Source organism: Melanostigma gelatinosum, assembly GCF_949748355.1.
Source record: "Melanostigma gelatinosum genome assembly, chromosome: 2".
In the NCBI taxonomy this organism is placed as follows: domain Eukaryota; kingdom Metazoa; phylum Chordata; class Actinopteri; order Perciformes; family Zoarcidae; genus Melanostigma; species Melanostigma gelatinosum.
Window position 1 is genome coordinate 19,736,662 of NC_136635.1, and position 25,476 is coordinate 19,762,137.

General features: G+C 41.3%; 2 protein-coding genes across 4 annotated transcripts; one reads left to right on the plus strand and one right to left on the minus strand.

Annotated features, from left to right (window-relative positions):
- Nucleotides 1-739: 739 nt before the first annotated feature.
- Nucleotides 740-15,266, minus strand: LOC306792953 (RNA-binding motif, single-stranded-interacting protein 1-like). Of its 3 annotated transcripts, none has more exons than XM_079290341.1 (14): nt 14,941-15,266; nt 12,658-12,800; nt 10,700-10,758; nt 9,419-9,510; nt 8,172-8,329; nt 7,375-7,454; nt 7,163-7,263; nt 6,695-6,744; nt 6,513-6,603; nt 4,829-4,879; nt 3,865-3,966; nt 3,436-3,504; nt 3,104-3,178; nt 740-2,764 (listed from the first exon to the last, which is right to left on the minus strand). In XM_079290341.1, exons 1-13 carry the CDS (start codon nt 14,989-14,991, stop codon nt 3,110-3,112), a joined length of 1,116 nt encoding a protein of 371 aa, XP_079146467.1. In that variant the 5' UTR covers nt 14,992-15,266; the 3' UTR covers nt 740-2,764; nt 3,104-3,109. The 3 variants fall into 3 exon arrangements, with proteins under 3 accessions (XP_079146467.1, XP_079146466.1, XP_079146468.1); XM_079290340.1 differs by having other exon boundaries at nt 12,658-12,818; XM_079290342.1 differs by lacking the exon at nt 4,829-4,879 and having other exon boundaries at nt 12,658-12,818.
- A 3,401-nt stretch (nt 15,267-18,667) lies between these two features.
- On the plus strand, nt 18,668-22,815 carry psmd14 (proteasome 26S subunit, non-ATPase 14). Its single transcript, XM_079283629.1, has 11 exons — nt 18,668-18,767; nt 19,518-19,573; nt 20,155-20,226; nt 20,333-20,452; nt 20,628-20,698; nt 20,897-21,047; nt 21,164-21,271; nt 21,437-21,511; nt 21,592-21,717; nt 22,311-22,373; nt 22,648-22,815. The coding sequence occupies exons 2-11, from the start codon at nt 19,526-19,528 to the stop codon at nt 22,744-22,746; spliced, it is 933 nt and encodes a 310-aa protein (XP_079139755.1). The 5' UTR covers nt 18,668-18,767; nt 19,518-19,525; the 3' UTR covers nt 22,747-22,815.
- Nucleotides 22,816-25,476: the final 2,661 nt, after the last annotated feature.

Genomic DNA, 25,476 nt, shown 5'->3' on the forward strand with positions numbered 1-25,476 from the left:
AGGGGGGGGGGGGGGGGGGATCAAAAATAAATGAGTTGTGAGAAAAATTGTGGGGTCCAACACTTCTGTAGCTTTACCCGGACAAAGGATTTTTAAGTCAGGATATCGCTCCTGTGGTGCAGATTTTGACCGATATTAAGTTGCAATACTAAAAGTAGCTCGATCTTAAAGGAGAAGGCTGCTGATATTTGAACAATCCCATTGAAAATACTAAAACTAGCCCTGAATTTAGCTTACTAATACAACAAGCCTGATATATTTAATTCCTCTGTGCCAGAGCTCCAATGTCCAAGAACTGTCCATCAATTAGTCACATCCTTGGTTCAACGTGTCCCTTCATCACAATGAACATAGACCTTTATTTTAAGACAATTGTACATTCAACATCCTGCTTATGTAAAAAGTCATTAGAGCGCCAAATGTTTATTAATGCGCCACTGAAAATAGACCTCAAAAATGTGGTATTCACTACATTTGTTAAAACTACAGTGGCCAGTTATTTTAGGAAATTATTTATCTTTTAATATAAAAAAGAAACTACATTTGTGACCATTTAATAGAATGAATGGGAGTGTCACACACAGATTGGAAAATATTAACTGACGCATCAATGCTTTATTGCAATTAAGAAAATATAGAATAACACCAGAAATATCCTTTGAACTTCCAAACACACAACATTACAAACGTGCAACAGCAAAAGAGAGGACCAGTGAATTCAAGAGACAGGAGTCGCATCTGAGAAAGAGAAGAGCCTTTTATTCAGCATTGTTCTTATTCAAATGTTTTCAAAGGAGAGAGCAAGGAGAAGGTTTTTTGAAAATAAGCTGAAGGTGAAGGGGGAGGCAATGAGGATAACATGTACAAGGTTTTTTTTTTTCTTTTCATTTTTACATTTTTTCCAGCAACAAATGTTCAGAATGGGAAAGCACACTCAGCAAAAGCAGGTTACCGCTTGTATTTTCCAAAGGTGAGCATTTACTGCTACAGTACTATTGGTCGGGGAAAAGCACCGCGACCATGCAGCTTTAACCTTTTCTTCTTGTCTCGTAGTAGTGTATAGAGTTTCTTACATCAGAAATCACCAATTTAAAGAAAAAAAGAAAGAAAAGCAAAGCAAACGATAAAACTCACTTATTTTCACATTTGGCCCTGAATTAATATTATTTACAAATCTTATTCTGGACAAGCAAAACTTCTGAAACCCATGCCGTCAGTCAAGAGATTTCAACTTCCACCCTATTCTTATGAAATACTGTTGTTTCTGAAGTACTTCATACATAATTGATTGATTTGAGATGCAAATTGTTTGGCATGTATACTGTATAACCAAATTACCAAAATCGGGCTAATTCCTAGCGTTGTTTTTGGGGAGCTTTACAGTAGCAGTTTAACCAAAAGATAGTGGCTTTTAGTCTTTCTTAAAAGGAAAGCAAGAAAAGGGAGGGGAACGTGGTGAGTCATCTAAGATCCGTGAAGAATGGCAAAGGCAGAAGACTGTGCAAACTAAATGCACGTAGCCGGTATTCATTTATTCCAAGCACATTGTAAAACCAGCTATGTCAAGGAGAAGCTAGTAGTTGTCTTACTCACAGCCGAACAACGCTCATCATGAAAAAGAAACACCAGAACAGAAGCAATGACAAATAAAGACGAAGCAAAGCACAATGTTTCTTTGCGGATCAGCAAGAGAAACGCTGCATGTGGGAGACAAAAATGGGCAGAAGTCCTATTTAGCCAGCTCCTGAGCGTGGCTTTTGTTCTGCTTCGTCCGCTCTGGTGAACAAGGGGGCTTTACCTGCAAACCCCACACCAGCAGACTCCGGCAGAACCATGAGGTAGATCACTGGTCAAACTGACCACAAGAGAAAAAAAAAAAAAACCCTCCTTAAAAGATGTCCATTGGGTGTAAAATTGTAATTTCATAAAAGTACGGCTCTTTGTTTCATGTCACCACGATTTGTTTTAAAAAGGGAAAGAGGGGAAATAAGGGATTACCGTGCTCTGAGACTGTCGCCGTTCTTTTTTTTTTCTCAGTATTGCCGTGGGACTCTCATTGTCTTTATTGCTACCAGAAGACTAGATAGCGAAGCACTTCACACACACGTTTGATCAATCAGATAGAAATATGACACCTGATCAAGTTCGATGAAAACAATGTTGGCGAATGTTGGATGTGACGTAAGGAAGGCACCTTTTCCAATATTAAATTCATTAATTCCCTAATGAAATGGTCATCTGCATCAGCTGTCTAGTGCAGTTGAACATGAATTGATTTTGTAAGCTATTCTGTGGCAATGATGAAAACCAAAATGAAGATATTCTGAAACTTTAAACTTCAGTGCAAGTATTGCAAGTCGGTTTTTTTCCATATATCACAAATAAAGGAACTATAAAATCATAGACACTTGGAGGGGGGGGGGGTAAACTATCTCAATCTCATGCATTATAATATCACATCATACTGGGGGAGGAGAGGAGGAATGGGAAGGGGGGGGGGGTCCTCTGGCATTTGTTTGAGAAAAGAGAAAAAGAAGAGCATGTTGTTTCTTATCAAAATAAATCTTTTTTTTTTTTTCTTCCTGTGATTAGCCAACTGTTGAGTCCATTTTTCACTGCCCTCATTTTTTCACCACAAACGTCGGGGCTGTGCAAAGAAAGTTCATGTATCTGGTCCAATCAGAGAAGGCGTTGACTGTTACCACTGCGATGTCATCGGCAACCTCCCACCTGCCCTCTGGCTCACATAGCGGGAATCTATAGCCTTAAAATAAACAGAAAGCAGAAGCACTGGTATGAAAACTATAAACTATATTTAACAGCAGCATTGGATCCTATTATCTTTGACCTACACAGGCACCCTGTATACAGATTTCAAAAACTGTAACCTTTTACATCCTGGTAACCCAGAAATTATTCTTATTAATGGTTTACAACAGATCTATGAAGCTTTAGTTACTGATTCTTTAACCATTAATAAGGCAACTACTTGGTGTCCTATTAGGAAGTGGTGCTATAACGTCCACGTGGCAGTAAAGTTGCTAAAGTTAACAACTTGCTGGCATTCACATCAGACGACTTGCATTCATAAACTACAGCGTACCTGTGATTACTTGCCGAGTTGACTGTAAGGAGACGAGTTATTAGAAGAATCCACTTGTTGTGGCGTGCCGTTTTCCTGAAAAGCAAAACAGCGTCTCTCACTTAGAGCGTGATAATAACTATCTTCACTGTGTTTGCACTGAGATAATTGATGGTTTTACGAACACTTCAAAAACAACTCTAGGCCTTATGAGTATAGAAGCCGGGTGGACTGGCACGGGATGCTCCTAAAACAATACTTGTTTTCGGCTATAATCACATTTAAATGAACGCCCGGTATGTAGCTGAATGTCTTGAACGAAGTTGATCGAGGTAAAGATACAATAAACTTACAGGTGTTGCCTGCATGGGAGGATACTGAGGCATGTAAGCTCCCTGGACACCAGGGTTGGCTGAAATATACTGCAAGACAAAAAAAAAAAAGATTAAATCAATAAAATCCAAATGATTGAATGGTATTACATTTTGTTAGACATCACACGATAATCTGTTGAAAAATAACAATTGAATCACTCATAAACAATAAAGATTGAACCTCACTAATACAGGGGTGTCCATGCAAAATGTCCCAATTAAAGATCTTTCTAGTGGGCTGCCGTTCGTCACAAGGCCATGTCAGATCACTGTCACTGTACAACTTGCATTAAATGAAACTAACATGTTGTCCTCATACTTGTCAGCATTTTCTATCCAATCATACGACCCCCGGTTTCATTTAATCAATGCTGAGTGTGATGTAGGATATCCCAGAATCCCACTCACCGCTCCTGTGTTGCCCAGTGACAGCTGGCCCATCTGCTGAGTGATCATGGCTGAAGTGTGCAGTGACATGGAGGGATCCACAGAGGGCGACATCACAGCACCCTGGAACACAAAGCAGCTCACTTTTGACCGTGCGATCCCATGATTCCACACACGAAATCGCCTAATTCTGATGAAACCCCCCCCCGATCAAAAAGCACATGTAGGCTGCAACAACAGTGGCAGCTAGTGTGTTGCTAAAATATAGCATGTCTTACTTTTAAACCTATGTATGTAAGTCAGCCCAGAAAGATCAGCTGAGGGAAAAAAAGAAAGATATTCTACAGCTTTTTAGGTTTGTTAAAATGTAAGATAAGACATTTACAGCAATAACTCTGAGGTAAACATGAAGCAGTCTGTGCTCCTGGGTCATGTTACAGGATGAAAATATGTAGAAAGGTGTGACGTTGCCAGCGCTAGTCTGTTTTCAGATGCGGTATATTCCTTTAAATATGACGCCTTTAGGGAATAGACCGTTTCCTGGTAAAAAGTGGGGGAGGGGGCAGATCAGCAGAGACACTTGTTCCACTGGAAACCATCTGTTGGAAGAGTCAAAGAGTCACAAGACTGTCTCTGCTCCAGGCATTTCCTGCTGGATCCAGAGAGGGGGAGGCAGGGGGGGGGGGGCTGAATGGCTTTTTAGTTGTTCCATTTCTCTTTTGTACACACTCCAACACACACATACTTACAACATGTAAATACACAGGGGCTATTTCCCAGAACTCGTCTGGGCTCTGTCCACCGCCTACATTTGGGGAAGCTTTTAACGTTGGTTTGATCGTGTCAGCAGAACGGGCTGATTAAAGTTCACACTGTGTGAGCTCAGAGCTGTAGTGGCGCCACACACCCATTTCCTGTACACAGAATAGGAGGTGGTCGATGAGTGTATGAAAAGAAAAAGAAGCAAATGCCGTTGTTCCCTTACCGGGTGTTGCATGATATATGGTTGATGTGCCACCCAAGAATGACTCTGTACCTAATGGAAGGTCAGACAGGAAGGGAGAGGCAGAACGAGAGACAGATGGAAAGAGAGTTATTGATGTGCCTTGGATGAAACTTTAGTGTTACAAACGTTAAAATTACAAGCGGCGGCGTTTTTAAATAGAAACAAGGATGTTATCAGTCTAAATTATACATTTGGAGTGCAACAGCATATGCTGTATCCTTTCTTGCGTTTCGACTATTTCTGCTCAGGGACCATAATCAACCATGACAGTCCCAAATAAATCCGAAGAATTCAGATTTCTCGGGCCCTCTGTTCCCCCTCTGTTGGCTAAGGAGCTTTTAAACTATTAAGATGGCCTCCGAACTCCATGGATCTTACGACATGTTTGATTAGGACTTAAATAAACGTCTTCGTCGACCTCCAAACAATATCTCCAGTTCAGGCCCTGCCTCCCCCTCCTGAGGAGCTCAATGGTTCTCTAGAACTTCTTTAAAGCTGGCAGAAGGTTATCCTGGTAGCTCTTCTTTTCCCCTCAAGCATGTCCAAAACTTGCTTCTGTACATGTAGCTATAATATATGTAGCCTCCTTGGCCTAAGTCCATCACCTGTGCCAACCAAGCTTTGAAAGCCTATTTTCTTAGTGAAGCTTATTTCCCTCACTGCTGGTGTGTCCACCAGAGGGCTCTTGGGCTGCCGACCTTTGAACCCGAGGCCTTTGTAGCCACTTCAACAACCATCAAGGCAGAAGGTAGGTATCAGGTGCAATGCCCATTGGGCCAAGGGAAGGCACAGGTGTTTGTTTGTATTGGATGAGAGAGAGTTGGGTGCTTGGAAAAGCTTCAACTGCTCCATCATCACACTGTGAAACTTTGAGTGTTCCTTCTGGCAATGAATGGGACACCTGGAGGCGAGTACCTGAGAGGAGCTGCCTCCTCTATCTAATTGGAAAGTTGAGCCTTTGTAGACGTCATTATTAGTTATGGATTCAAAACACAAGAAAGCGCACACATTAAGTGTTCATAGTACCGGAGCCCTTAAGGTGCCAGGTCGATGATGATGACTTAGCAGGTGCTTCACCAAATGTAAAGCCGTTTCTATTGTCCAAACTGCACAAAGAGAACGTCTGAGACTTAGAGCTTATTATCAAATCTCCACATAACGGGGATGTTTAGATGTAAAGACCCAAACAGTTTACGGGTTCATCTGAAGAGTTTATGGTAGAGGGCTATATTCAAAAAGACGGATCTTGTCTGCATGCAGAAGTGTTTCTGATGCACAGAAAGTAATAAATCAAAACCTATGGGTGAAATATTACAAAACACTTATTTCAGAGAAAGTTTTACTCAGAGACGATGTACCAAGCTTACTGTCATATTGAATTCTGGTTGACCAAAGCTCTTCGAACAAAGCAAAATCAAACAATCAACAGCCGCCACATGGAGACTGCCAAAGTGTGCGGCGGCCCAGGGCATCGTTAAAACACCTATTCATACATCTATAGCACCTGTACAACCCACACACAAGCAAAAATACACCCTGACCCACATCTACACACGCCATTACCTCAAATGCAACAGAGAGGGGAAGAGAGACACAGAGAAAGAGAGATTTAACTTCAGCGCTGGCCGTTGAATGCGTTTGTATTCAGGATCTTCTGCAGTACCTGGTAAGCAGAGACTGGAGACATGTAGGGAGACATCGAAGGCTGCACACTTATTATCCTGTTGCTCACTGGATACGGCGAAGGGTAGTACCTAGGAAACAAACAGTATTTCATAATAAAGCTCCAGAGTTATGACTATAGTTAGAAGTATAAGTGGTTTCATGAGCTGTAGGGTAACTCACCCATTCTGTATAGCTGCTGAGGAGGGGTCATAGGTAAGAGTCATTGCACTCTAAGGTGAGGAAATAATGTGGAGTTACATATTTGCATTTGCATCAAAACAACTGAACCCCATGTGAAACAATAATCAATGCATTTGAACACTTTTTCAGTTATATTGGGTTTATATGGGAACACGTTTAGAAAATATTCTCATTTTCTTTTGTATTATGAAACAAATATTCACTGAGGAAAGTTCATTTCCCACGAAACAGCTCGACAAAACATTGGTACAGATGATCAACACAAATGTTTTGCCAGTGATTTGTGAATGAATTATGGTCCAAAGAGCTTATCGTGAAAGGACGTTTTTCTTGAAGAAATGGGCACCATTGTATGCGTGACACGATAATAAAACGTCATTCATTCATACTCATCAAACAGAGGGGGCAAAAGGTTCAAACACATGTCGGATGACAACAGATACATACTAGTCTGAGATCCCCTGTCTGTCCATTGGGAACAAATCCGCTGTGAGCATGTTTCTTCCTTTGACTGTCTGCAAACTTACACAGCAAGGGCTGAGAGGGAGCTGGGGGCAAAGCACAAAAGCACGGCACATCAACACTCGGCGATCAATCATCAGCGCCTCCACACTTTTCATCGGAGGGAACATGAACAGAAAGGTGGATTTTCTTCCTACCCAGAGATCCAGAAGCGATCTTGATGAACTTCCCATTGAAGTGGGAGATGACGGCGTTGCACTGCTCCGTTGTGTCCATCCTGACAGGGGAGAAAAAATAACAAATGACTCGTCGTCGAATCACAGAGACGATCTTCGGTAAAAACCAATGTGGTATTTTAAGGCGTTGGGGCCCCTTCATACAAAAGTTGAGCAGAATTGTCCCTCCTCATTTTAATGCGAGTTCACATTCAGTCATAAACGTACCTACACAAATACACCTGGCTGTGTGTGTGTGTGTGAGAGCTTGTCTTAGCAGGTTTGTCAATTTAATTCAAATGTAAGCGTCAGCGAGAAAGTTATTTTGAGGATCGCAAACGTCAACACAAACATTTTCTTGCAATTTCCACTGTTTTCCTTTACAAACTGACTTATGGCCGTGTAACTACTGAGGCAAGCCCTGTACAGACAACTGGACATGACTGACTGGTTATAGATGCAAGTGTGAATGTAGTTTTGGTTGCTAATGTAATAAATTGCAATGAAACTAGACCTCCAGTGATTTATTGGGTGATATTAAAAACATGCTATAATAGTAATGAATGTGTTACAAATGTTCACAACATCTTAAATTGATTTTAGTTTCGCCTTCATTGCACTTGAACAGCAGCTACACAGCGGCATCGCAGCACTAGATACAATCTCGTGAGTGGTAATTTGGTGTTAGGCCATTATGTATCATCACAGCTTCGTGATCAAAGCTGAAAGTTTATCCTACAGCTACTTTAAAGAGAGAACGAATGGCTACTGCGACCGACCTGGCGAAGCCCACGCCTCGGCTGTTGCCGCTGTAGTCTCGGAGGATCCGCGTGGAGACGACCTGGCCGAAGGGCTGCAGCATGTTCTCCAACTCTTTCTCATCCACGGAGAGAGGCAAGTTGGAAATGTACAGATTTGTGGGGTCCTGCTCCTGTTGCTGCTCACAGAAAGGAAGATGGGAAAGAAGAAGTGCATTGGATCTCGTGGTTTTTTTGGAGTTTGTTTTGCATGTGACCTGAGGGAGGATAATAACTTCTCTTGAATCATTATTTAGAGAACCACGGATAAAGGCTGTGCTGCACTGTTTCTTCACAGACAAAACATATTGTTCTCTGCAATGAAACTTGTACGTGTGGATCAGGGTTTGAGATTTAAGTACGGTTAAGGGATAGAGGAAGACATTTGGTTTGACAAACATCAATAAGCTCTCCTCCCCACACCCACAGAAAACGCACTTCATCTGAACTGTGCAGCAGCTCAGCGCCTCTACGGTCTTCCCTAGAAACAGCAGGAGAGCAGCGTAGCCTAGCTACCACAACACACAAACTGTGTTCTGCCGTGTTTGTTCCAAACACAGCGGCTACATGCAGGTCTCCTGGGAGCAACCCCTCATCAATGACCGTCTCTCACACATGAATTTAAGCACATCGACTCAGGCCGGGGCCGGGGAAGGGACTGAGAGAAATGAAATGATCCAGACCATTTCCGCTGCTCAAATCGCAGATGTGATGCAGGAACACCCTGTTTGTTATCGAAAAATATTTTAGGAAAATGAAAAACTGGTTCCTTTGAATTAGTCACAGAGGATCAAGAACGGCTCACAGCAGCAGTGCTGTTGCTATAGCGCTGAGCTGCAGAAAGGCCGACATCAGTATGCATGAACGATAATTGTTAACGCCCAGGGACAAAGTAATAATGCTGGGAAAAAAAAAAATCTGTTCCATCTACACAGTACAAGCTCGCCAGGATTGTGTGTTAAGTGTGTGGGCTGGTGGTCTTGTGCGTGTCACACTGACTGACGGTTATTTGGCAGAGAGGGACGTGACATCTGGTTTCTACAGTGAAAGTAAATGGGGTCACGGGAAGAACAGCTTGTCAGCTGAGGTCATGTGACCAGTCTAATGTCATTCTCCAGCACACACTGGACACGTGCAGGCATTAGAGAAGCACAACCCCACAGAGATGTTCACAAGTAAGACAAATATGCACACACACACACACACACACATGCCTGCACCAAACTCACCTTGGCCATCTGGGCCTGTATGCCGCTGGTTTTCAGAGCATGTACTGCCTTTAAAGCAGCCCCCGGGCTGTCAAAGTCCACAAAGCCGTAACCTGTAGTTGGTAGAACGAAATGAATATGAACAGTCACGAAATAATAACAACAACCATCTATTGTACATTTTGTACTGAGGGATGGGACATATGTATTGGTCTTTATTGTGTATTACTGTGGACAAAAATCAAGGTATCTTTTACATTATCAATCATGAAGCACAATTTACACTACAAAATAAGAATGAAAAAAGAGATCTCTCATCATTTTGCGAATTGATTCACTGTCTTCCCAAGAGTGCTCTGTGAAGATTGATACCGCTCTCATGTGTGCGTGGTAGATAGGAAGGTAAAGCAGCTGGTTAGTTTAGTTTAGCATAAAGATTGGAAAGAGGGGGGCACACCAGCACCTCTAAAGCTCACTCATTAACATGTCGTAGCTTGTGTGTTTAATCTGTGCAAAACTGAATAGATGTACTGTATAAATTAATATTTGTGAATTTAAGGGAGACTATTCCGTTAAGAACCAAACCAGCGTCTATGTTGCACCAGATTCATGACAAAATACACACACTTTGTGACCGTTTTCATGATCCAAAGCATACCATGGTGTTTCTGAACTTTGAATGTGTTTTATTATTGCCCAGGCACTCACCGGTCTCCATTCATTTCCATAATGTGTGAAAATCTCTGTGTGAAGACTCTAAATCTGCTGGAGTTAGGTAATCCATCGTAATCTGCTTTAGTTTTAGTAAAACTTGTGTTTTCCTTGCATTGTATTGCAGACTTTGCAAACCAAGCGGCACTTTCAGCCGTTTGAGTAAAACAACAGCGGACACATTGACCGTTCATGTTCGTACTGACGGATTACCCAAGTAAAACTATCAAGTCGCTGCAAATTGATTTTCATACACTATGGAAATTAATGCTACCTGGAGGGTATGGAAATGTATTTAAACATCTAAAATAACAGCATGTGTTTCCAAGTGTGCTGTCATATAAGTGTGTAGCATAAATCGTAGTGCAAAATGCAAAAGAACCGGTGAGATGCTTTTGAACATCAGCTGAAAACAACAGTTACTTTGATGCCCCAACTAAACAATAAGTCTGCGTACTTAAGCATGCATTGGAGATATGTTCCAGCACTGCAAGAGGACTGAAGTTATATTGCCAAATATACTTCTTTTTTTTTCCCCCGAATCATGCAGCCTTGATAATTGACGGCTGGTAAGCTAATAACCTTACTGACCTTTACATTTGTTGGTTGTCTTGTCCAGGATTGCCTTCGCTGACTGAATCTTGCCATACCTGTGCACACATCAACATTCAGATGACTTACACGGAAGAAATGTATCAACAAAATGTCTCTTCATCACCTTCGATTTCTCATTATGTATTGTTAATGTGAACACAGGCAGAGAAGAACAATTAATGAAAATAATAAAGACTGGTCATATTTCAGAGGCGCATACTGTACATCACTACTCTCACCTACATGTTTCCAAACACTAAGAATCCACTTTCAGGCTTTACTTTGTCTCCCACTTCAAACTCAAGTTGCTCTCTGGCTCGGGGTGGTACAACTAATCAACGCAGGCGACAAAAATTGATGACCAAATTAGTTGCAAACGAATTCAATTATGGATTATGTGACATCATCGGGTAGCGACTCTGGAGCGAACGAACGCATCGTTCATGATGACTTTCATGGCTGGAGAACGCTGCTGCAGAGTGCATCAGTTGAAATAAACTGAAACATTCTAAACTGCAATAAATTCTTCAACTCCTGACGTATTTCTGAATAAAGTATTAACTTTTATTGTCTTTAGCTAACACACTCCAAATTCAATGTAAGCGTCGATAGCTAAATAGAGTCCATTGAGTTATTGTGTAATCCATAATCCAACAAAAAGTGGTTTATCTGTTTCACTAATCAATAGATTATTCGACGATCGAAATAGGCCCTACTGTGGCACACGCTGTGAGCAGCTATGCGAGTGCACACAACATACAGACTGAATGCCTGGCTTACATCCCCATTCAGACCTTGTTGCTATGAAAAGCGCTTTCATTTCTGCTTTGTGCTGGCAAACACCATTGGGAACATCACGAACAAAACACAAGCAAACAGGACACAAACAGCTGCTGCTGCTGGTTACATGGGTGAATGCCTCTCTCCGTATGCTTGTGATTCGCAGGGAAAGAGAGAGGAGACCAAACTCCACTAATTATGGCATCCACCGCACTCACCACTCGGACTGACGCCTATAGTATCACGTATCGAACATGTTCACCGCTTTACATGACTCGGTTTTCTTTTTTCCGGAAAACAATAATTTGTGCAGTCCGCTTCACATACCACAGTTGAGCAAACACTTTTCCATGTGTGTGTGTGTGTGTGTGTGTGCGTTTCTGTTTCTGGAGCTATGGTTGGAGCATTTGATGTCAGAGTACATTATGGTTAAACCAATGTGTGCCTTTGAATGCCAAGATTGATGATCTGGCACTGAAGGAGGACTGAGGGAGGACAGTCTGCCTTTTTGTTTGTCAAATTTCTATTTAATTTTGCTCAATATTTCCTTTCATTTAGCACATTTTCCAGAAAGTCTCTTCTTAGAAACAACTGTATGACCTTTGTGAGTTACTAAACCATATTGAAACCATGAATAATTACAATCTTTATTTTCAAACAATTCAAACGTTTGTTTTCTTGCCAAGCGTGAGATGAGCAGTTGGATACTACTCTCATATCTGCGCAGTAAGTGTGAAGCTACTTCCTGCAGCTGGATAGCTTAGCATGGCACAAAGACTTGAAACAGCTCACATGGCCCTGTCCAAAGGCACTAAAGTATGCTTTAAGACTAAATAGTAAAAATGACATGTTGTTTTAAAAGGCGATAGCTGTTTCTCCCTCATTCCTGTTGTTGTGCTAAGCTACGCTAACCATCTCCTGGCATGTACATGTATTAATAGTTTCATGTGCAATTAGAATTTCACAGCAACTTTTACAGACTGTGTTGTTGTGCAGTTTGTGCCTGTGGTCAGGGAGGACCTTCGTCAAATCAGACTGGAACGACGTTGGTATGTGATATCTTAAGCCTGCTTTTAGCCCCTTTTATTCAGCAAACAAGCATGTCAACGACTCATGCTCGTTATGCTCAAACTGTATATGTGTGTGTGTGTGTGTGTGTGTGTGTGTTGACTCACTGGTGACAGAGTTTGACCAGGTCCAGGTCTGTCGTAGCAGGAGGCAGGCCGCGGATGTACAGGTTGGTTTTGCTGAGCTGCTCCAGGCCTGTGCTGCTGCTGTTACTGCTGCTGCTGGGACTGGACGGAGTCATGGGGTAGGACTGCACACAGGAAACCCACTGTTAGGAAGGGCATGGGAGCTCGATGATCCAATTTAAACCCAGGTCAACAGTGATCACAAGAGCATTTTTATCATCCGTGCGAATCAAAAAGGCCCAGATTGGACTTCACTGATGAATGTACACGTTGCATTAAATGATCAACATAGCAGCCAACACAGCTGAGGTTCTTCTACATTGGAACAGGCCTGAGGGGTCCAGTGGTGGAAGTACCTTTACTGAAGTACTGTACATAAGTGCAATTCTAAGGTATACTCAGCTGGAATATTTGCATTTTCTGCTACTTTCAGAGGGAAATATTGTAGTTTTTACACACTTTATATAATGGCACACACATAAAAACACATCATGGGTTTATAAACGATGATGCAATGCTTTACTAATACTGTACCCAGTAGTGTATGGCGTACTTCAAAATCAGCTTCACATTGAAAAATGACATATATATCTAATAAAACAATATATTATCCAAAACATACCACTCTGAATGGCGCATTCTTGCATTTTGAATCCATTTACTTGTGATACTCACGAAGTATTATTCACATAAAGTAACAGTTTGAATGCAGGGCATTTAATTGCAATGGAGTATTTTTTACTTTTACTTAAATAAATGAGTTGATTACTTCTTCCATCACTGTCAGGGTCTGAGTGGCAGGTAGGTTGAACCTTTAAGCTCAATTGAGATATATATACACTTGTATGCGGGCCTTTATGAATCACAATGGGATCAAATCTGTGCTCACGTCTTACATCCCGCTGTAGTGTTTATCGGAAACCTACAGTTTTCTTCATTCTCTTGAGCCAAACCATGCGGCACTGCCCTGCAAAGCATTTCCTTCCCCTAACTCATTCATTAAAATAGCTCCCAGCCACCCAAACCCTCTCCAGATCAGATCAAAGACAAAGCACAGCAGAGTCGCACCATCTGTCCACGACCAGAGGACAATCCACTCCAAGAGCCAAAGCCATGGATACAACCACAGCCGTGCCAACAAGAATCACTGAGATATCCGCCCCACTGTTATCGTTAAATGGATAAAGAATCGATCGCTGTGGCAGGAACCTCTGCGAGGCCTGCTGTGTCTTCAAGCAGCGGCCTTACATTTCGGTTGGTGTGCAATTACCATGCTAACTTTGTTTGAGACCGCCACGGGTTCACATTAGGCCTCCGAGACAATACGCCTACTCCATTAGAGGGCAGCTCCGGTGGTACATTTCACAGAGGCATCATCGCACCTTATAGCAGACTAAACCTGTGTTACGCCTACACTGAAAACTCATTCACCGCTTCCCTGCAGGGACTCAGATGTGGTTGGTTGCGGATTCCCCTCCTCAAAGTCATATACGGTGCCCTCTGATGGACACATACTACAGATTAATCTGAAAGGTGGATATTCGGGATCTTATAGGCTGCAGGCTCAATCTACTTCATGGGACACAAGGCTCACATTTCCATCATCAGATGTCAGAATAGCTGCTGCCTCTCACCTCTGCGCCTGCTTTCTATTCCCATCTCCCGTCTAAATGAAAAGGTGTGATGGGAAAGCAAAGGGGCACTGCCTTCAAATTACCTTTATTCTTCACCTGAGAGGCCACAGTGACAAATGCAGGCAGCACAGTTCACTCCAGCACACTGACATATATTACACTGCACTACACTCTCACTGGATTCACCCAGGAGGCATTCACCTATAAAAAGGACTACAATAACCGTCATGCATATTGACCAGAGGGGGCGAGTGGCTGGGCAAACAAGGTTATATGGACATAATAATTTAAATCGCGGTTGTAGAGCTATAGATCGGGTCAGCAGCTGGTTTATCTCTCCATGTTTAGCCTATCAGAGGATCAGCTTCCCGTTTGACAAGTGGGCTGAGAGAGGGGATCTATTTCTTGATGGAATTCAACTCATTTTGGCACTACAATGGTGAGATATAAACACATATGTGCTATATGGAAGCCAGAAAGGGCTTTCCAATGTCATTTGTGGCTGCTATTACACAGCCTGTTTAGCCTCGGTCGTGGGGGGGGGCCGGGGTGGGGGTGTGGGGGGGAAGTAGGCAGAAATAAAATGAATCATAATAAAATAAACCAACGTGCGAGTGTGTGTTCGGCATACCTGTTTGCGATTGACTGTCTTCAGCGGGTTGCCTGTGTTTGCAAAGATCATCCTGGAGGTTACGGATATATATTTGTTATTTCCCAAAAAGAAAAATCGCAACGAGGAGCCACTAGAGACGGAATCCAAGGCGGTGTACGGAGCCTACGAAATAGCCAGTCGGTTTAAAACATCCGCATGCTGAACGGGCTGGTTAACGTTAAAAAGAAGAGCCTCGACCTGCACAGGTATACTGACACATCTATACAGTCAGATGCACGCCAGGCGATGGACCAACCCTTCGGTCCGGTTCATTGATCTACGACGTCCTGCTGCAGACCGCTCCACAGTCCCACCTACTACAGACCAAACCATCTCCGCCTCGGCGGGGTGTTTGACGTCAAATAAACTGCGTGGCCGCCTCTTGCGAACTCGCCTCGGCGGTTTGGTTTCTGTGACAAAGGCACGTCGAGACGTCTGGTGTCTGCGGCTCGCTTTATAATCGGATACAAAGTGCTTTTGGGTTTCATTTGTAGGCGCACAATCAGTTGGGCTGAACACTCGGCGCCTTTCATGTTGTTGTCGTCCGCACATACCAAGCATTCTTCACCCCCACCTCCTCCAACCACACACACACACCCTCTTCCTCTTCCTACCCTTCCCCCCATCCAACACACTCACTCCACGTTAGAGAATCAGGATGCAATGAAATATAAGCTGGGTCTGGCCTGGGCTGGAGGTCACACACTCTCCCTCTATAAAACCAAATATGGGAGGGAGTGCATTGAAAGACAAGACAAATGTCAGGGAAAAAAGGCATTCATTAAACATGTTTACGCCTATCTTTAGTGTCATATAGGCGCATTATAGTAGCCTATACTGTATGTAGATCATGTGACATAAAGTAGAAACTAAATATTGACTTCTTCATCAATCAAGAGAACTATTCATATTTTCCCTTTTAATGCATTCACAAGATTGATCTGCTTATATGCAGTTTGTGAAAATGTGAACTAAGCATTTTCATATATCACACACAAATAACTCCCTCCACTGACTGATGGGGAACAAACTATGGCTTCATAGCTTCTGGTCAAATGTTTATCGTGCTTTTCAGAATTGGTTTTAAGATGCAATGGTTTTCCGTTGGTGCTTCAAAATAAGATGTTCATCTTTCTAGATTTTTGATCTTCTAGATTTTTGATCTCCTGCGTTTGACCTCTGAGACCATTTAGGTTCATCAGACACAGGCTTAAATAAAGCTTTTAGTTGTTGCACTCCGGTGGAGGAACAGCCCCTCTCATTACACCAGGTCCACCCCTTCAATAGAATCAATCAGAAGTCATTTCAGCCCAGCTCTTTTCTCTACCCACTGCCTGTGCTCAAGCCAGAGTCCTCGGGTCTTTTTCTGAGTAATTCTTATCATATGTTGAGCCAGAGCTACCGCTGAGGTCATGTCTTCTGATTTGTTTCTGGGAATTGAGGGAGAGAACCAGGAGGAAGTTTTTGTTCTTCACGGCTTGATATACTTACATTTAAAGACAGAAATGAAATGAAATGAAATGAAATGAAATAACCACAGACTTTGCATTACAGTGTTCGTGTCTAAACCACTATGAACTGTTATTTTCAAAAAGTGAACCAATTGGTAGAGATGCAGCAGAGCCACTTCAATTTTACAGCTACACAGGCACACATGTGGCCCCAGAGATAACTATGCACATTTCCCTCTCAATATTTTATAATTAAAGTAATTTTATATTCACATATACAGTACACTGAAGTGCACAAAGCAATGCTTACCACTAGCAGTGATCCTGCTGGAGATTTATGAAGCAAAGCTGAATCCAAATCCCATCAGGGTGCAAGGAAGCTCTTAAAGCATCACATTTCTCTCCCTTATTTCCTCGGCTGGTAGGATTAAGGACTCATGCTGGTGTTGTGTTACAAGCTACTTGTGATGGTCTTTGAAAAGTCCAATCATTCCTATCTGAACAATCAGCTCCAATGATGTTTGTAGAGATGATTCCCTGTGCTTTTTGTTACCCTGTTTGGTAGTTATTGATTGGTTAACCCATTAGATCCAATATGTTGTTAGCTGCCCTTTTGGTGACATGGGACATTTCATACAGTATTGAAATGTAAATAAACTATATTTCACATATTAAAGCTGTATATTTCACATATTTTTGCATTGCACTTTTAACCTATTGTTTCAAATGAATTGAATAACCAATGGGTCAATTGATCTGAAGCCTTTGGCTCATTTATCCATCTATCCATTGTTTCTCTGGCTAATTTTTCAGGAAGGCGTCTCCCTGTTTGGAGCAACAAAATGAATCGGTTTCAAAAACAACAGAGATTAGATAAAAACTGAAGTCACTGAAATTAGAGACCATATAATAATGTATACCTTACTAATGTAGGTTTACTCAGTCTGTATCTTAAAGGCCATAGAAACTAGAGTTAAGCCCATCACAAGGAAGCACATCCTGGTTACGACCGCTGAGTGTAGTGAATTGTGTCGAGGTAGCAAGAGGTCCTGTGGGTGTGGTGAAGGAGGGACAGAGGAATGCGGATGATTATCTCCCCCTTCCTCATTCACTGGTGAATTAAGGAATTCAAAATTCCTGTAGATGACCTGTCTGGCCAGGCAGTGTGGTAACCAGTAACATGTCGGGTGAGATTGCACGAGTTGTCTGGCAGGATTGGGAGTTGTTGTCTGGCTGGAATACATGAAACCCAACAAAGGAGCTTTTTCAAAAGTCGAGTGATGTTGTGGTTTCGCTCAGAGTTTGTGACTCCTTAGGGAATAATGAAATGCTTGCATGTTGAAATATGAGAAACCACTCAAACTTCACAGCTATTTTCATTATTTTTAGTATTGAAATATAGATGCTGTATATTTCATCAGTGCTGTTTTTTCTACGTTTAGTCAGTGCTAGAAGACGAGGGCAGGGTTTACATTCAATTCAATTTGAAAATGTATTGCTTATTACTTCAAATGAAAGACTTAAATATCCCAATTACATGTAATGTTAGTTTTAAGTCTCCTGTCTTAGAAATAAAGTGATGCACCTATATAATTTCAAAATGCAAGCATGTTATATGTAGCAGATATATACTGTATATGTACAGTGTTAAAACATGTTTCAATCTTAATTCAGCCATACTCTTAATAGCAGGTACAAGTATTAAAGAATGTTTGACCAAAATTAGTAAATAAGCAGCCATATCTACAATGTAAAAGCATTTTAACTTATAAACCATCATCGATTTAAAATATTCCTGATGTTAAAATTTCTGATGTTTCACAGCTCAATGAAATTAAACTGTGCTTAAATCTTACACATTTAAATCTCCTATTTGCAGATGAATAGAGAACATAGAATAAGGTGCCTAGACCAAGTATATACAATGTCAGAAAGTATTATAAAACAGACTTTATAATAATACATTTAGTAGCTCTACGTAGTTATTCATTCTTCTAATCAATTCAAAATATTATTTTTAAATTGTGTAAGCTTATCAAAGATATCATTTTTACATTTAAAAAAAGTACAAGCTGTATAAGCAGTAATAACAACATATTTATTATCAGTAGCAGTGGTAACAGTAGCAGCGGTGGCAACAGAAGTGTAAAATGTACTGATTGTGGCGCACCCTTGTGTCTTGGTTGTGCAGGTGCAAAAAGGCTGGCGACAACAAAATACGTAATTTGTGCGACGGAAGCAGTTTTTCGAAAAAAAGAAAAGACAATTCTGGCTGATTCATTGTAGCCAGTTGTACTGACTCGACTGATCACAGAAACACAGACTTTTCTAAACACCCGAAATATTTGACAACAGGTAAGTGAACTTACAGCTTTAACACATTCAGTGGCTTTCATAAAACACGGTGAGGTAGACTCAGTGTTCAGACTTTGTTGCTGTTTTTCTTGTGCGGGATGACAGAGGCTAAGCGTGAGCAAGCTAACAGCAAGCTAACGCCTTTAGTAACGTTGGATGTTGCTGTTAATGAACCGAGCGTTTTAGCGACACTTTTACTATACATTTCCCTGCTGTGTTTTGTTACTTAAACACGATACTTTGATTCTAAAAAAATAAATGCGTGGTTGTCCAGCTGCGTGATAATAGCTAAATTAGCTAACTGAAGCTAACTAGCGAGTTGGTGCTAACTTCAGTTTTATTTTGGATTTCTTTGGCTACTCAAATACCGTTACACCCATAATGTCCTAAATTGAAGTCAACAACGTCAGGGCCAATAGAAAAGACACGATACATAACACAAATAAAATAGAGACAATGTAATTCCCAATATACTAAGTCCATCACTTTTTGATTTAACGTTGATTGAACGCTAGCTATTAAACCCAAACATGACCTAATGTCCTCCAGGTTTATACCCGCGGACATGCTTTACTGTCTGATGGATGTTCCATCTAAATATTAGTCCACTACTTATGCTATTTGTATTTTTTTGTTAGTGAATTTGTCCGAATTAATAAACTTTATAAAGGACATACTATTAAATGTATCCCGCTAATGGTAAAGCTGTTTTAAAGTCAAGCTAATGCCTTCATTGTGTTTGCTCATCAGATCTCGCTATGGACCGGCTGCTGAGGCTCGGAGGTGGAATGCCAGGGCTTGGCCAGGTAACGCAAAGTTTGAAATGTCTGTAAATAAAGAACATAAACAAATGTTGCTTATGGTTCATAACAAAACCACAGGCAGAAATGAAAATCCCTCCCAGATTCACCCATTGTTAACCTAAACCAAACCATTTTCAACTTTTATATCCAAACATAACCTCTAAACTTACGTTTATCAATGCTTATTTGTAGTTAAAAGTTAAAAGTAGTTGGACTAACACTGGAAAGCATTTTGCCTGTAACACTGGTAATCCTTGATTGAATCAATGTGCCCAGTATTCCATACTTAAATGTCCATACTTAAATGTCCATACTTAAATGTCAACTTAATTGATTAATTATCAGGAATGAGACCGAGGTAACTTTGCTTGAGTCCCAACGCAGTGTCACATCTTGACACGCACACCTCATATCAAGCCCAGAGTCTCAAAATAGTTTACCACAGGATTAAAGGATACAAAGTTATGACCCATGATATATTTCATGCATTCAAGTTGTAAACAATAGTTGAATTGTGGTGATTGATCTGCGTAACTACTGTATTAGAAAGGCTTGAACTGATGAGCTCTGCTTTGACTCCTCAGGGCCCCCCGACAGATGCACCTGCTGTGGACACGGCAGAGCAGGTTTACATCTCCTCTCTGGCCCTGCTCAAGGTAAACAAACATCGTATGCACTAAACTTTTTAGAGTGGTTATCTTCATATTTGCAGTTAAAATAATACAGTTGTGACTTATCTCTCTTTCTTGTATCTGCTCTTAGATGTTGAAGCACGGGCGTGCTGGTGTACCAATGGAGGTCATGGGATTGATGTTAGGAGAATTTGTTGATGACTACACAGTGCGAGTGATTGATGTGTTTGCCATGCCCCAGTCAGGAACAGTATGTATTTACCATAATACCAAGATTATGCTCCCTATAACATAATTAATAAAGCTAACTTATCCTTGTTGTGATGTGTAGTAAATGCCTCGTGTATATATATGCTGATTTCAACAATTTTACAAGGAAGTATATGTTGCTCATTCTTACTGAATGAACATTTTCCACCTCACAGGGTGTGAGTGTTGAAGCAGTGGACCCTGTATTCCAGGCCAAGATGTTGGACATGCTGAAGCAGACGGGCAGGTAAAACTTACATGTGTAATATTTAGAAAAAAACATGGTCACTGTTCGCCTACATTGTCGCGTAAATCCGGGAATGAGAAAGTTCATTAAAACCTCACTTTGATGTTGACATAAAAACATTTCTAGGTAATATCGAGGCTTATTTTTGGGGCTACCCTCTAAACATGTGTGCCGTCTTTCTCAAATGTTGCTCATCAGACCAGAGATGGTGGTGGGGTGGTACCACAGTCACCCTGGTTTTGGCTGTTGGTTGTCTGGCGTGGACATCAACACACAGCAGAGCTTCGAGGCCCTGTCAGAGCGAGCCGTCGCGGTGGTGGTTGATCCCATTCAGAGCGTCAAAGGAAAGGTAAAGATGAATACCTGCTGCAGAAGAACCGTGTTACTCCGTAGCTTGCATTTATGATGCGTTATACATTTTAGAAATTACTTACTGGTTTCATGTGCGGCCTCTGTCTCCCCCAGGTTGTTATTGATGCCTTCCGATTGATCAATGCCAACATGATGGTGTTGGGTCATGAACCAAGACAAACTACATCCAACCTGGGTCATCTCAACAAGCCCTCAATCCAGGTAACACATTGTACACAGCGCCATCACCGCTGTTCAAAGATCCAAAAAGGATCAAATCACAATAAAGTAGTATTAGTAGTCATAATTTTTGGTTACTTTCTCTCAGCAGCTGGTTATGCACGTTATGACTTCATATGTTTAACGTTAGGTTTCTCATGTTTTCAGGCTCTGATTCATGGTCTGAACAGACACTACTACTCCATCACTATCAATTACAGGAAAAACGAGCTGGAGCAGAAGGTTTGAGAATTCACTTCTCACAGATTTGTTTTCATTGATTTTATTGATGGAACTTATAAATACCGCTCATTGTTCTTCAGATGCTGTTGAACCTGCACAAGAAGAGCTGGATGGAGGGCCTGACCCTGCAGGACTACAGCGTGCACTGCAAACTCAACGAGACCATCGTCAAGGAAATGCTGGAGCTGGCTAAGAACTACAATAAGGTGCACCTTCTGGACCTCGTCCAGCAATCTGAAACATTTTATTCATATTACTAGAAGGCTCACATGTTTATAGTACAAATCTTTTTCCTGTTGGGCAGTGTTTCCTCTGTGTTATGAGTCATAAGGATTTTAATATTAGTAGCATCTCCTCCACCACATAACCATCTACAAACTTGTTAATTTCATCTGAAAGCTGTTGCTGTTTCGGAGCCGTGGTTATGGAGCTGTGCTGCTTAACGTTATCTCCCAGGCACAAGTTTGCATTTCACTGGGATATTCTTGTAACAGATTACTTTTTTTGAAAATGTAACGAAATAACTGATTACTTGAATTGCAAACTAAAGTGTCACGTTACTCGTTCCAACAAAAAAAAAACTCGTATTATCTCTTAATACAGAGATTGAGTGATTTTGTTGGTTACACGCATGCTGCAGCTCCCTTATACAAGATTCTAAGGGTGTTGCGATGCCTCAAAATGATATACAGTATTTCTGCAGGGCAAAAACTACAAAAAGCATTACAAATATATATGCATGGCATGCTCCTGGTGTGCTCCTCCGCATTATTAAGACACTGTCGTGTTTCCACCCCAGGCTGTTGAAGAGGAGGACAAAATGACCCCGGAGCAGCTGGCAATCAAGAATGTTGGAAAACAGGTAACAAAAACTGTCTCTTGTTTTTGGGGTAATGTGACAAAAATCGAGGTGTGTTTTGTTGATGACAGTTAAATAGGTCAGTGAACGTGCGTCGGGTTGTGCAGACATGTTGGTACAAGCAGAGACTTTATGAAAGCAGAGATCGAGTTACTTTGTTGTTTACCGGTAAGTTTCCTGAAGCAAGTTGAAACTAAACTATTTGGCAAAAAAGAAACTCCTTCATCACAAACCACGTCTCATTGTTGGTGTTTGTCTTAATATTCCGTCCTTGCAGGATCCCAAGAGGCACTTGGAGGAGCACGTAGACGTTTTAATGACATCCAACATCGTTCAGTGCCTAGCTGCCATGTTGGATACCGTTGTTTTCCAGTGACGGGACTGTGTGCATAACTGTTAATATTGCAACCCTTGTTTTCCCTTTTATATAAAATAAATGTATGTATAAAAAAAGACTTTGGCGTGGGTGGTACCTTATTTTACTATCCAAGCAGAATGTTGTTTAATTCTGTCAGTGCACATAATGTTTTCTGTTTGAAACTAAATAATTTATTTCTACATTCTGTATTTTATTTTTCTCCTTTTTATATTTTAGACAAATGCATTGTTAACCAACATTAGATTTTTTTGTATTTAGTGTTTTTGTGTTTAATCTGGACATAATTCTTCACATTTTATTTGGTTTAACTTGGTTCTGATTGAACCTTTTTAACGGTGGAATAGAAAGCTGCGTCAGTATCTCATATTGGTATATTGCTGCAATACCCGTCCTACACACTAGATGGTGCAATAGTTGCAGGTTACATGGACAAAAAGTAGAAGTAGTCGTCAAGATGGAATACATCAGATCACCGTAGTCTCATTCTCAAACAGGCTTGTTCGTTTCATTTGAAGGTGATGTCACTTAGAAGTACTGGTATTTATACAACGTTTCAGTCCGGAGATAAAACTTTATCAACAAAAGACTTTTGGGGATTATTTAACAGTTTTGTGGTCTTATCAGTTGGCCAGTTATACTTCAGTGGAAAATAACACTCATCCCTTTGCTAAAACCGTGAACAACAAACTTCCACTGTAAACTGTTAATGCTCCACTTTGAAAGGACTGTTTGATGCTTATTCCTAAACTGGCCGTGTCTTAGAAAGTTGGGATTCCTTCCCCTTTATTTGGAACAAAGTTATTTCTAAGGAACAGGATGATGAGGGATGAAAACCTTTTGTCCTGTTAGGAAAACAAAAAGCCAAGATCAGCATGATTGACTTATTTCCTTTTTTCAGTGAAGTTATGCATTAGTTTGGCTGTAATGTACAGCAGACGAACGTCAAAGCTTTGATCTACATTAAAGTAGAAAGTAGGACAGCGAAGACATTAACTTGACACATATATTATCCTTTATTCTGGGTTTTGGTCTGAACCTGAAGTGCTGCACAAATGTTAAAAACCACCTCGGTGAACATGCTTTGAAGGAGGTACCAGCCTCCAAAGAAGCAATTTCAGATGAGCAACAACAGTTGAGCAAGTGTTTTCTTGCGAGAGGAGTCTTGTTCTCGTAGTGGGATCTGAGCCCAACAGCCGACATCTTTCTTATTTTACAGTTTGAAGGAAAAAAAAGTCTCCATCATGAGTTCACAAGATGTGAGCCAGAGATGCAGCTCGTATTGCAGTAACTCCAGCAGCAGCAGAGAACATGGAGCATATGGTCCATCTCCACCCTTCCCAGTATAAACAAACTAGACAGAGATTTACGACAGATGTGGCCCCCGGCCATTAAATAGACCTGAAGGGTCTTCAGATTACATCATCTTTTAGAATCTGTCCACCCCATACAGATGGAAATTGGCTTTCTCTTTGAGCACATTCTGAAAAATGTGAAATGTAGGGCTGTGAAATGAAACACCTTTCCTAAGGCCATGTGGGAATGACAAAGTGGGGCCCTCCATAGTCCATAATGTAGATTTATAACCGAAAAGTTGAGAAATCATTTTTCATAAAAGGTGAAATTTCAAGATATACTATGTATGCTACAGCTGACCAGGTTGTATCAATAGTGTATTAAAGTAGGTGTAAGTAAAGTAAACAAATATACGTGTGGCGCCAATTGAAATGTTCATGTGACACTAAAATGTATCTGAAACTATATTTGTTGGGCTTAATGTGTAAGTTACAGTGCTGATGTCCTTGCTGATGTCCTTTCATATACAGCAATGGATGTTTTAGAGCTTACCTCCAAAAACCAGGAAGCTCTGGAAGGCCGTGTAAAGCATTTCTGTTTGGACACAGAGTGGTTTGTGCACTCGCGTGTCACCTTCCATTGTGTGTTTAAAGTGTTGAATCATCATGGAAGTATTTTCATTGCTGGCCGGTTGAAATCATAGAGACATTTTGAGACACTGTTGGAAATGTCAGGAGATGTCTCACTGAGATTCCAGGCTCAAATGAAACCATGCCTCCTGCATAGAAGCTGCACGGGACAGCAGCAACAACACAATGTTATCGGTCCGAGGCTGTGACAAGACACTTCCCCTCAGAAAACACACAAGTCTAAGACTAAACCAGCTTTTCTGTGTGTGCTGGCTCTCTTTCTGAAAGCAGCATAAGATACGCCTCCACTGTGCTTTCTTCTCCTCACATGAGTCTGGAAGTTTGCTGCCACTCTATGGTTGTGAGTGCACATATAGCCAGCTGATACTTTGAATGGAGACTCACTAATGCTTAAATCGTGGTCTTTCCTTCCACCTGTACAAAGGTACCAGTTTCTTCTCCTGTTCATTGTGTGGAGGTCCAAAGGAAAACAAATTCATCTCATGCTCCTTCGTTACACTCATTTTGGAAAGGAGTGTTTTGCTCCGTGCTTTCCTCTCGTGGTGAACCGCTTCCAAGCAGATGAGTTAAAGGGGGAGGCTGTAAACAAGAGAGGCGCTTTAATAAACGCCGATGCAGTTTGGTGTGGTTTAAGAGGACAGATCACTCCCACGAGGCCACGGCCAAGTACACAGCACTCTGCCCCGCCTCAGTGGGTTCATTCTTGACATTGGAATCTTGACATTGGAACAGCTGTTGACAAAACAATCTCCCTTCACGGTCCATGTATTGGCTGTTCTGGAGC